At 36.2% G+C, this 13,697-nt stretch overlaps 1 protein-coding gene and 1 non-coding gene across 5 annotated transcripts in view; both read right to left on the bottom strand.

Annotated features, from left to right (window-relative positions):
• Positions 1–13,697, bottom strand: part of LOC110125212 (sodium channel protein type 1 subunit alpha) — a 137,881-nt gene that overhangs the window by 25,869 nt on the left and 98,315 nt on the right. For 3 of the 4 annotated variants that reach the window (XM_070476106.1, XM_070476108.1, XM_070476109.1), the window contains exons 18-19: positions 959–1,079; positions 70–224 (exon numbers count right to left, since the gene is read on the bottom strand). In XM_070476106.1, coding sequence (XP_070332207.1) covers positions 70–224; positions 959–1,079 — 276 coding nt within the window. The remainder of the gene's footprint in view (positions 1–69; positions 225–958; positions 1,080–13,697) is intronic. The other variant, XM_070476107.1, reaches the window with a different exon arrangement.
• Positions 11,746–11,852, bottom strand: LOC139038141 (U6 spliceosomal RNA). Its single transcript, XR_011491084.1, has one exon. It is a non-coding gene; the product is annotated as a U6 spliceosomal RNA (small nuclear RNA).

Genomic DNA, 13,697 nt, shown 5'->3' with positions numbered 1-13,697 from the left:
TACTAAGTCATCAGCATTAGGTGATTCTAAAACTTAGTATTACGGCACTTTTGCTTGATACTCACTCACCAGTGCACCACTACTAAGGAGAATCATGAAAACAATGAAGGTCTCAAACCAGTTATGTTCAACTATTCGGAAACATGTTCTTCTCAGATTCCACCATTGTTTTCCTCTCCCTTCTTCCACACTGATTTGACAACATTTGAATCTTTGTACACAGCCTGCAAATATAATGTTCAAACAGGAGCAGATAAATAACTTCTCCTGCCTAAGTGATACCCTCTGGCGTGTTCTGGATTCATTTTCTCAGGACTATTGCCATCTCCATCTTGCTGGGCTAACTCTGTAAGCCTAGGGTTGTAGGAACACATGCAAAAGCAATGTGAAGTTGTGAAAACTATTCAGCCCCTTATTTCCATGGGAAATACTAATCATGGAGAAAACAAAGCAATAAGTATGGATTTATTGTCCATCCTGCACCAGGTTCGACTAGGTACTGTGCAGGGATCAGGAATGGGGCAGTGCTTATTTCCTGTTCCACTCAAGTATTGGAAAGTGATGTTCTCATGAAAAAAAAAGTGCTTGCAATTCACTTGATAATAATATAAAAATTATTTTTAAAGCAAATGTTGTGTATGAGAATTTTGACTAATGTTTAAGATGCTGACTTCTTGCAAAAATCACCATTATATCTGAAAAATTATAAATTAGTCATTCATTCTGACTACATTAAATGATCTTTTCTCCATGCTCATGGTTCCTTACACATGGCAGGTATAACCAAAATACAATGAGAGATTTTACATATATTAGCTTATTAGAAGTAATTAAAATAGATTGACTACAATGTACTACTCTATTCTGAGTTGTCCATTTTGGATGATCAACAGCTTTAAAAAAAGAAAAAAAAACTGCACTCTATAAATGTAAGATTAACACAAGGTCATTTTTTTACCTTCAGTGAAACAGGCTTCAGGTTCAAGGGCTTCCTCGGGTTCCACTACGGGCTGCTCCTCGGCAGGTGCTCCAATGTCTACAGTGCTACCTTCAGATGAACTACTGCTCTCATTAAGCTTCTGACCGTGAGATGGACATAAAAAGTAAATCACTTTAATTTGGTCACTAAGAAATAGTCTAGCAAGAAAACTACGAACTGGTTTTGGATTCTCTGTGAAATAAAGAGATTTTTAAGATTAGAGCAAAAGAGTGATTGAATAAGAGGAGGAAATAAGAAAATAATCTATGGTAACTCATTCACCATAATTTGCAGTGTATGAAACCAGACTGCTATATTTTGAAGTTACAAATGGCTATTAAAAATATATACTAAGCAAACCACTGTCTTATGAATTAGAAGACACCCAAAGGGAAGGTTGAGGGAGGAGGAGTTAGTATAATTGCTATCATTTTAGAGATGATAAAATTAAGGCTTAGACCGGTTAAGTAACTTGCCTAATGTCATATAACCAGTAAATGAGAAAATCAAGATTTGAATTATTCCTGAGCCCAGTGCCCACATTCTGTCTTCTGTGCAACCACACTGTTTCTGAAATAAGAGAAACAGTGTATTCACATGCTTATAATTCTCTCCATTTAAAAGTGAAAATAATCCATAGGAAAAACCCGAGGGTGAGTCTAACAGATGAAGAGAATCTACAATTCAATCTTGAAGTGACACAAAAACAAAAGCATCTATCCATAATGTAAACCAATAATGGAATTTTACAATGATATAAATATTCAGTATCTTCATGGAAATAATTTCATCAGATGCAAAAAACTAACCTTTGGGTAGTTGTGGACATCAGTTCCTGTTTAATCTTTGTTTACAATAATTCTTCCAAATGAATTATATACTTGTTAGAAAGCAAATGGCATAATAGTAACTTAAGCACAAGCAAAAATAAAACATTTTGGTATAATATTACTTTAACTCAGAGAAATTTTTTAAAAGAACTACTTGAAAAGTCTTTAAAATTTTGAGGCAAATCCTGCTCTTGCTTGTCATAGTCCGTCACACATAGTGCCAAATATCAGACTCCATATCAAACTTTGTCTCCATTACTAAATATCACTATTGGTCACCCAGACTTCAGTTTTTCAATTAGCAACTGTGAGTACTAAGATGAAAAGATGTGAACCTAAAATGATATAAAATTTGTTTAAGGCCTTGATTGCCACACTAAATATCCTCCTCTGTTGTGTCTTGCCTGTCTTATTGTTCAGTTGCTGAGTCGTGTCTGACTCTTTGCAATCCCAAGGACTGCAGCATGCTTGGCTTCCCTGTCCATCACCAACTCCCGGAGCCTGCTCAAACTCATGTCCATCGAGCTGGTGATGCCATCCAACCATCTCATCCTCTGTCGTCCCCTTATCCTCCTGCCCTCAATCTTTCCCAGCATCAGGGTCTTTTCCAATGAGTCAGTTCTTAGCATCAGGTGGCCAAAGTATTGGAGCTTCAGCTTCAGCATCAGTCTTACCAGTGAATATTCAGGGTTGATTTCCTTTAGGATTGACTGGTTTGATCTCCTTGCAGTTCAAGGGACTCTCAAAGAGTCTTCTTCAGCACCAAATTAAAAAAGCATCAATTCTTCAGAGCTTAGACTTCTTTATGGTCCAACTCTCACATTCATACTAGAATGACTACTAGAAAAACTATAGCTTTGACTATATAGACCTTTGTTGGCAAAGTGATGTCTCTGCCATTTAATATGCTAAGTCTTGCCTAGATGATGATGAAATACATTGATACTTTTTTTCTTAGTGTATAGTTATTCCAGGTCTTACTGGGTCAGACTTTCTTCAGATGAGAGCTGTTGCCAGTAAATCCATCTTTATTCTTAAGATGGGCAAGATAAAGGACAGAATGGTATGGACATAACAGAAGCAGAAGATATTAAGAAGAGGTGGCAAGAAGACACAGAAGAACTGTACAAAAAAAAGGTCTTAAGGACCCAGATAACCACAATCGTATGATCACTCACCTAGAGCCAGACATCCTGGAGTGTGAAGTCAAGCGGGCCTGAGGAAGCATCATGATGAATAAAGCTAGTGGAGGTGACGGAATTACAGCTGAGCTATTTCAAAATCTAAAAGATGATGCTATGAAAGTGCTACAGTCAATATGCCAGCAAATATGGAAAACTCAGTAGTGGCCATAGGACTGGAAAAGGTCAGTTTTCATTCCAATCCCAAAGAAGGGCAATGGCCAAAGAGTGTTTAAACTACCACACAATTGTGCTCACCTCACATGCTAGCAAAGTAATGCTCAAAATTCTTCAAGCTAGGCTTCAACAGTATATGAACCAAAAACTTTCAGATGTATAAGCTGAAATTAGGAAAAGCAGAGGAACCAGAGATGAAATTGCCAACATTTGTTGGATCATAGAAAAACAAGGGAATTCTGGAAAAACTTCTGCTTCATTGACTATGCTAAAGCCTTTAACTGTGTGAATCACAACAAACTGTGGAAAATTCTGAAAGAGATGGATTACCAGACCACCTTACCTTCCTCCTGAGAAATCTGTATGCAGGTCAAGAGGCAACACTGAGAACAGGCCGTGGAACAATGGACTGGTTCCAAATTGGAAAAGGAGTATATCAAGGCTGAATATTGTCACCCTGCTTATTTAACTTCTATGCAGAATATATCACGCAAAATGCTGGGCTGAATGAAGCACAAGCTGGAATCAAGGTTGCTACTAGAAGTATCAATAATCTCAGACATGCAGATGACACCACACTTATGGCAAAAAGCAAAGAGGAACTAAAGAGCCTCTTGATGAAGGTAAAACAGAAGAGTGAAAAAGTTGGCTTAAAATTCAGCATTCAGAAAACAAAGATAATGGCATCTGGTCCCCCATCAATTTATGACAAATAGATGGGGAAACAATGGAAACTGTGACAGACTTTATTTTCTTGGGCTCCAAAAATCACTGCAGAGAGTGACTGCAGCCATGAAATTAAAAGACGCTTGCTCCTTGGAAGAAAAGCTATGACAAACCTAGGAAATGTATTAAAAAGCAGAGACATCACTTTGCAGACAAATGTCTGTCTAGTCAAAGCTATGGTTTTCCAGTAGTCATGTACAAAGGTGAGAGCTGGACCATAAAGAAGGCTGAGCACTGAAGGATTGATGCTTTTGAACTGTGGTGTTGGAGAAGACTCTTGAGTGTCCTTTGGACAGCAAGGAGATCAAACCAGTTAATCCTAAAAGAAATCAACCCTGAATATTCATTTTAAGGACTGATGCTGAAGCTGAAGCTTCAATACTCTGGCCACCTGATTCAAAGAGCCGATTCATTGGAAAAGTCTCTAACGCTGGGAATAATTGAGGGCAGGAGAAGAAGCGGGCCACAGAGGATGAGTTGGTTGGATGGCATCACTGACTCAATGGACGTGAGTTTGAGTAAACTGGGAGTTAGTGAAGAACAGGGAAGCCTGGCATGCTGCAGTTCCATGGGGTTGCAAAGAGCTGGACACAACTAAGTGACTGAACAACAACATTCTTAAGAATATTCTTAAAAATTAGCTACTCTTGTTTTAAAATCAAGTTTTATATTACCAGTTATTATACTTCAAGGTATATTTCCCCTTTAATGCATACAGTTTGGAATCAATCTGGGAGAAATTTTAAAAGGATATAAAAGATTATTAAATGCCCATTATTGGTACTACAATGGAAGATGTGCTCTTAGAAAGTTCCCAGGTTTACACAAGTGATCCTTTAGATGTTTATAAATTAATTTCCAAACACAATTTAAGCAATATAAGTATATCCAATGGTTTGTTTGGACTATGGCAGGAAAGCAGAAGTATGTCTAGTGTCACTGAAACTCAACATATCCCAATTAAAGGCATGACTTCTTTTTCCTCTCTTAAATGTACTTTTTAAACTAAGTGCCCGATTCTGTTTGAAATATCTTTCAGCATATTTCAAAATCATCCTAGACTCAAAATCATCTTGCTTACTCTAATTTATTTCAAATATTGACAGCAAAGTCAAATTTAATTTTACCTTTGAAATACTCTGCTCTCAGTTTCATCTTCCTGATTCCTAGGAATGCTCTATTCACTCTTGTCACTTCTTTTTGGACAGCTATAAATAATAAATTCACCATTTATTCTAGCCTTGCCTAATATTAGACCCCTGTGAACCACAAAGGCCTGAATTATGCTAATTACCCAATAAATATTTGGTGAACGAATGAGTGCCTCTGCTTCAGATATTACTACCAAATGAAGTTTCTGTCTCCAGCTTGGCTTTCCAACCAAATTTCCCAGATCTGTCTTTCACAGAAGCTGTATTTTAGTCATGGTGAACTTCCTTAATGTTCTCTGGATTTTAGTAACATAGTGGTTTTTGCCTATCATTTTGGACGAATAATAATTACTCTATCCTCACCTTTTATCTGCACAACTCTTTGGGCACAGACTGCTTTTTATCTAGCCCACTTCCATGCTAATTGACTTACCAAACTAACAATGCGTGGCATTTTCGCTGTAAAACACAGTGACCGACACCAGTAGTATGCTATTTTCTCAGTAATATGCTATTTTCTACAGTTGCCTACACTGTAGTACATCTCTGCTTCCACCTGGTGAGCTGTATGCTTATCAAAAATACTCTGTTTGTTTTCAAATCAAGCTGTACTATTGTAAATTAATGTATTATAATTATGGAATTTACTCTTGCATAATTTGATAAAATGAGTTACTGATTATTCATAAAAACTAAATTGAAATCACTGCATAAAATTAATAAAGGCACATCCCTCAAATGTATACAAACACATAAAGAAAAGCTTGTTGAAGTTGCTATGTAACACAGGGAGCCCAACCTGGTGCTCTGTGATGACCTACAGTGGTGGGATGGGGGTAAGGAGGGAGGTTCAAGAAGGAGGGATCTGTGTATAATTATGGCTGATTCACATTGTTGTATGGCAGAAACCAACAACATTGTAAAGTAATTTTCTTCCAATTAAAAAACAAATTAAAACATAGCTTGTTGTAAAATTAGGTGTGAATAGGTTATTTTTAAAAAGGTACATCATGAGAAGCACTGGGCTGGAGGAAGCACAAGCTGGAATCAAGATTGACAGGAGAAATATCATAACCTCAGATATGCAGATGACACCACCCTTATGGTAGAAAGTGAAGAACTAGAGAGCCTCTTGATGAAAGTGAAAGAGGAGAGTGAAAAAGTTGGCTTAAAGCTCAACATTCAGAAAACTAAGATCATGGCATCTAGTCCCATCACTTCATGGCAAATAGATGGGGAAACAGTGGAAACAGTGGCTGACTTTATTTTTCTGGGCTCCAAAATCATTGCAGATGGTGATTGCAGCCATGAAATTAAAAGACGCTTACTCCTTGGAAGGAAAGTTATGACCAACCTAGACAGCATATTAAAAAGCAGAGACATTACTTTGCCAACAAAGGCCCATCTAGTCAAGGCTATAGTTTTTCCAGTGGTCATGCATGAATGTGAGAGTTGGACTATAAAGAAAGTTGAGCACCAAAGAATTGATGCTTTTGAACTGTGGTGTTGGAAAAGACTCTTGAGAGTCTCTTGGACTGCAAGGAGATCCAACCAGTCCATCCTAAAGGAGATCAGTCCTGGGTGTTCATTGGAAGGACTGATGTTGAAGCTGGAACTCCAATATTTTGGCTACCTGACACAAAGAGCTGAGTCATTTGAAAAGACCCTGATGCTGAGAGATTGAGGGCAGGAGGAGAAGGGGACAACAGAGGATGAGATGGTTGGATGGCATCACCGACTCAATGAACATGGGTTTGGGTGGACTCCGGGAGTTGGTGGTGGACAGGGAGGCCTGGCATACTGCAGTTCATGGAATCACAAAGAGTCGGACACAACTGGTGACTGAACTGAACTGAAAAAGGGTATACTGTTGCTCAGTTGCCCAGTCATGTCCGACTCTTTGTGACCCTATGGACTGCAGCATGTCAGGCCTCCCTGTCCCTCACCATCTCCTGGAGTTTGCCCAAGTTCATGTTCGTTGCATTGGTGATGCCATTCAGCCATCTCATCCTCTGATGCCCTTTTCACCTTCTGCCATCAATCCTTCCCTGCACTAGGGACTTTTCCAATGCCTCAACTGTTCGCATCAGATGACAAAATACTGGATTTCAGCTTCAGCATCAGTCTTCCCAGTGAATATTTAGGGTTGATTTCCCTTAAGATTGACTGGTTTGGCCTCCTTGCTGTCCACAGGACATTCAGGAGTCTTCTCCAGCACCACAGTGTGAAAGCATTAATTATTTGGCATTTTGCCTTCTTTACAGTCCAGCTCTCACAACTGTACATGACCACTGGGAAGACCATAGCCCTAACCATATGGATCTTTGTCAGCAGAGTAATGTCTCTGCTTTTCAACACAACGTCTAGGTTTGTCATCACTTTCCTGCCAAGAAGCAATCATCTTCTGATTTCATGGCTGCAGTCACCATACACAGTGGTTTTGGAGCCCAAGAAAGAGGAAATCTGTTACTACTTACACATTTTCCCCTTTTATTTGCCATGAAGTAATGGGGGTGGATCCCATGATCTTAGTTTTTCTAATATTTAGTCTTAAGCCAGTTTTTCACTCTCCTCCTTCACACTCCTCATGAGTCTCTTTAGTTCGTCTTCACTTTCTGCCATTAGAGTGGTATCAGCCCTATATCTGAGGTTGTTGATGTTTCTCCCATCTGTCTTGATTCCAGCTTGTTACTCATCCAGCCTGGCATTTCTCATGATGTGCCCAACGTATAAGTTAAACAAACAGGGTAACAGCAGGCAGCCCTGTCGTACACCTTTCTCAGATGTGAGCCAATCAGTGTTTTATACAAGGTTCTAACTATAGCTTCTTGGCCCAAATACAGGTTTCTCAGGAGACAAGTAAGATGGTCTGGTATTCCCATCTCTCTAAGAGCTTTCCACAGTCTGTCATGATCCACAGTTAAAGGCTTCAGCATAGTTGACGAAAGAGAGAGAGAAATGTTTTTTCTGAAATTCCCTTGCTTTCTCTATAATCTAGCAAATGCTGGCAATTTGATCTCTAGTTCCTCTTCCTTTTTAAAACCCAGCTTGGACATCTGGAAGTTCTTGGTTCCCATAATGCTGACACCTAGCATGCAAGATTTTAAGTATGTCCTTACTAGCATGGGTGATGAGTGATGAGGATTGACTTTTTCCAGTCCTGTGGCCACTGCTGGGTCTTCCAGATTTGCTGACATAATGAATGCAAAACCTTGATGACATCATCCTTTAGGGATCTGAATAGCTCTGCTGGAATTTCATCGCATCCACTCGTTTTATTAACGACAGTGCTTCTTAAGGTCCACTTGACTTTGCACTCTAGATAGAATGTCTGGCTTTGGATGACTAACCACACCATTGTAGTATATGGGATATAAATTTCTGGAACAATGCTAAATTCAGATTGCTTTATAAAGTTTCTTATAATCTTTGTCTTCTGAAAAAACCTAAACTAGAATCATAGATGATGAATTACAGATGTAGCTCATGATAAGCAATGATGTAGAACTTGAAAAATGAGCCCAGGCTGGAAAAAGAGGCCCAAAGAGATATTTTAATGTAAGTATGTATCATTTTTCAAAATGAAGCAGTTTAATATTTGGGATCCAGAAGGAGCATTTCAGGAATGGGACATGATTACAAATTAGATTTTTAAATTTAGTATTCATATATGGTTTAAATAGGTCCCCAAAACAACATTTTTCAAAAGAAGCCTGGTAAGCCACACCCTGGCTGACCCCTGGGATAGACCCTGATTCTCACACTAGTGAGGGAAACTTGCCCCAACTTTAGATTATACTGACATCAGATAAAGTGACATGTGAATGTTAGAAAAAACAAACCACAGGCAGTGGACTCAGGCCAGCTCATCTACTCTAGATAAACTACGCTACCCCAAGAAAAATTTTAGTGTTTTTTCTTTAAGTTTGTACATAATGGAAATAAATAGAATTAGTGTGAAAAAGAAAAGAAAGACAAACAAAACTGATAGAGAAAAACTGAGCTGAGAAGCATGCCTAGACAACACAGAGGAGGCAGCAAGGGTTTAGACTGATGAGCCAAATAAAGAAATTAGTAGGTAAATTTGAAATTAAAAAATAAATAATAAATGTATTAAACAAAAATAGATTAAATAACACCATTAATAAACTGAACCCAAGCTTGTGGAGTCATTGGCATCATCTTATGATCCTGCTGATAATACTAAAGTTTGTATGTTTTATTGATTTTTTTCCTAAGAACCACCTACTACACTAATATTATCTGCTACATTAATTTCTCTTTATTTATGTTCCCTTTGTTTTATTGTTCTAGTTCTAATTTCCCAAATTAAGTTCTATGTCATGTTCTTTCATCCTTTCTTAGTCATCTGTGTTAACAGATATTCAGAGGGTGTTTGGTCCAATTTCATAAATTTTTGAGATTAAAAGTTCTTAGTTTCTAAATAGTTATTTATATATTTTATTTTCTACTTAACCCAATATTTGCTTGGGAGGAAACTCTTAAATTCTCAAATGGTTATATTTTTTCTGTTATTTTATTATTAATTTCTAGTTTTAACTGCATTGTGATTAGATAATAACCTTAAATGACATCATCTATCTTGAATTTATTGGGATAATAACCATGCAATGTCTGCTTGCTTGAATTTATTGAGGCTTACTTTGAAACCCTGTACATTATTAATTTATATAAATACACCATGGGCTATTGAAAATAAGAATTCTCTGTACATATAGTTTTTCTAGATAACATTTATAACATTTTACTATTTATATTATTCAGATGATTGACATCCTTATTTTTCTTTGATTCATCACAGACCAAAAGAATAGTATTAAAACTCTCACAACCACTATACTTTTCCAGTGTATTTTTATATTTATCATTGTTGAAATCAAAGATAATGTGGTTCTGAATCGTTTATTTGGTTGGAGTAAAAACACTATTACTCATAAGGGAAGGAAAAGATTTTTAGACCTGAGATATTAATTCAGATAAACATGAGATACGAATTCAGATAAACTACAAAATAAGTTGGATAACAACAAAATTAAAATTTTCAAATAAGTACTTGCATTGAATTAAAAACAATAAAACAATTAATTTTTCCTTCTTTGTTCTTACATTGAAGTTCACTTTTATTTTGAAATTCATCATTCACATAATAAAGCAACTGGTTCTCATGGCCTTTGGGATTAATAGACTATTTTAAGTATTGAGTTTTATGTTTATTAAGCCATTAATTGACCTTTAATTTGCTCATTTCCAATTGGGCTAGTTTATTTAAAAATATTTTTTCACATGTAACTCTCAATGGCTCAATTGTATACTGACTTATTGTCCATATATGCTTGGCAGGATGACAATAAGTGAACAGAGAGAATGAAAGAACTACATTGCATCTGAAGCATCCAATTTGCCTTGTATACAAGGGCATTCAATAACCACTTAATAACTACAATCCTGATGGGAAGAGCATTTTTCCTCCTCAGTGGATTTATGCAACATTTCTTGCTTTTTAAAAAATATTTTCTACTATAGCAAATGATTTTGACCTTGAGGGGGAAACAAAACAAAGCAAAGCAAACAGTACTCTCCACAATATTTCTTAGAGTAAGTGATCACAATTCTTTTGTTCTCTGACTTGATCTTAGGATGTTTATACTGTTATTTTAGACTTGGTTTGTTACAGGGAGCTTATTTATAGGGTGTAATAGAATTTAAATTTATAATGTGATAAAATATTTTAAAAATAAATCTGGAATTTAAGGGTCAAAAGGATACAGAATATGTGTATAATACATGTGTTTTTTTATTTTTGAAAACATATTTTAAAAGCTGGCATATACTATTTTAAAGGTGAGAATTTTACTGTTATTATATGTATTCATATTAACATATATATTTAAGATATATATCTTAAATCATATATAGTTGAGATGCTCAACATCAAAAATATCAGTATTAATATTTAATTGTGCACACTGTGCATTAGTAAATATTTCTAGTGTACACTAACCATATTAAAAATTAAAGTGACTTCTATTAAACACTTTCATCAAAGCAACAGTGTCAAAGGAACAGATTCTGTACTGAGATTTAGAATTTCCATAGGGAAGCTATGGAAAAATCAAATACTAACTCTTTAGTTTCCTTATCATCCCTAAACTCAGATGATTTCTTCAAGATTTATGTTATAATGACAGTCTTCAGTTGATTATTCATATTCAATACATATAAAATTTTCTTATTAATTGTGAAATCTTCTGTTAGTCAAACATTTGCCTTATGTACGGGTGAAGGTGAAGAAACATCAATTTAATATGCTTTGAATTGGGCTTCCTAGGTAGCACTAGTGGTAAAGAATCTGCCTGCCAAAGCAGGAGAAGCAAGAGACAGGTTTAATCCCTGGGTGGGAAGATGCCCAGGAGGAGGAAAATGGCAACCCACTCCAGTATTCTTGCCTGAAAAATTTCATGGACAAGAGCCTGGATGGCTACCTTCCATGCGCTCATAAGGAGTTGGGCATGACTCAACGACTGAACATACAGCACATAGTCTGAATTCTGCTTTAAAGTATGTAGGACTAATAAGATGGAGGCAATCCCTGCTGTAGAGACCATGAGGTAAAGAGATGGTCTACACAAAAAAGCTGGAGGCATATATACCTATCTTCCAGTAGATTCTTTTTTTTTTTTTTAAATATGGAATGCTTCACGAATTTGTGTGTTATCCTTGCGCAGGGGCCATGCTAATCTTCTCTGTATCATTCCAATTTTAGTATATGTGCTGCCAAAGTGAGCACCAGTAGATTCTTAATATCTCCAGATATATTGTCTGCTATTTTTCTATTGGGGAAAATTATGTTATCATGGTGTTCATAAGTTTGGATATTTGCAGAAGTCTTGGTATATATCCATTTGATTCAAGATTAACCAAAGACTTCCTATTCTTATTTCTTGATTTAACATGCAATTACTGGACACTTATTGTATTCTAGAGACTAGGATAAATGTGGGGCATATTATGTTAAATGAAATGAGCTTAATCCTTGTTTTTAGACACATTTTAAAGCTGATTATTGTCCACATAAGGCATTCCCTGTAGACCTTTATATGGTAGCACAAATTTAACTTGCTGATATTTGGCAGTATGTAACAGATTGAAAATGATCATGTGTTCTTCAACTTATATCATGCATAATAAAGATAAAACTATTAGATGAGGAAATATCAGCAAAACAGTAAGTAAATATTTATCACTGGGAGGACAAGTGGGATCTACTTGTTCATTGGGATCAATGAACTGTTCACTACTCATTTACTCATTAATTTAGTAAACATTTTGTATACGCTGCAGACTTAAGGTGAATAATATATGGTTGGTGTTTTCCCTATTCTCAAAGAATTCATAAACTAATAATGCAACCACAGAAGTGCTTCCTAATTATTTGGAGGATTCTTATAGGTGGGATTAAATGCAGAAAGGTATATTCCTAAAGCACAATTTTGAGTGCCCATAATTTGAGAGAATAAGAGCTCTGTAATTGGTAGATCTCTACAGATTAGTGTGGTATGCAGAAGCAGATCTGTCTAAATTACAGGCCAGCAAAGGAGGAAGAGGACCCTCCAGGACAGATGGAGATTCAGATTCTCCCGGCTATATCATTAACCTGTGCCAGGTGACAAGGGCTTGGTATACCAACTCTATAGTGAACACTTATTAGTTTGTCAGTAAACAGTATTATTCAATTCAAAGAGATACCAGAGATAGTATACTTTTAGACATTGTTAAAGAAATTTAAGGTAATGGTTCAAAATATAAACTGTAGCTCACTTCCTGGATTCTAGGCCAGGATCAATCTTTACTACTTGTATGACCTTGGCAAGTTACTTAAACTCTTTGTGTTCAATTTTCTTACTTGTAAGATTAGAATAATAGTATCTATCCCATGGTGTGAAGACTGAATGAGATAATGCTATGTGTAAAGCCCTAAAAACAGTGTTTTGTCTATGGTGAGCAGACAACAAATGACATGTTATTAACATGATCCGAATTACAAAGACTCAAATGACAGTTTTACTTCATTCTGGCACACACTCATTGCTAAAATAAAGGTACTTTCCCCTAACTATGCTACTAATATGCTGTTTTTATTCCAAAGAGACAGAAGTTTAATAACTCAATTGATTTTAAAAGTATTTATTTAAGCAGAGTTAAGGTAGTAATTGCACCATCACTACCTTCTGTTTTTGAGTCCTTTTAACTTCTGAACAGCTTTTAGATTCTCATAAGATTCCTATAAGCACTACAGGACATATATACTCATACTATAACTAGGAAACTGGATAATATACAATCAGTGATTGCCCATAATAGAGTTAAGACCAACATACTCTTACTTTAGGATCCATGCAAATCAACCTAAACTCAAAAAGATATTGAGCCCTTATTATGTATGCAACATTGTACTAGGTGCTTCAGAGGATTAAAGTTATATAAAACACAATCCATTGCTAAAGGAATTACTTTCTAACTGGGGAGATATGATTTTATTTGCCTTTTGCATAGTCTCAGCAATTTTGCCTAGATTTCAGAAATCTGTCAAGGCACAATCCATGAAAAACAGAATTGATAAACTAGGCTTCAT

Source organism: Odocoileus virginianus, chromosome 13 (genome assembly GCF_023699985.2).
Source record: "Odocoileus virginianus isolate 20LAN1187 ecotype Illinois chromosome 13, Ovbor_1.2, whole genome shotgun sequence".
NCBI classification, from domain to species: Eukaryota; Metazoa; Chordata; class Mammalia; order Artiodactyla; family Cervidae; genus Odocoileus; species Odocoileus virginianus.
The sequence above is the reverse complement of the archived record's forward strand: the minus strand, read 5'-3'. Positions and strand labels throughout refer to the sequence as shown.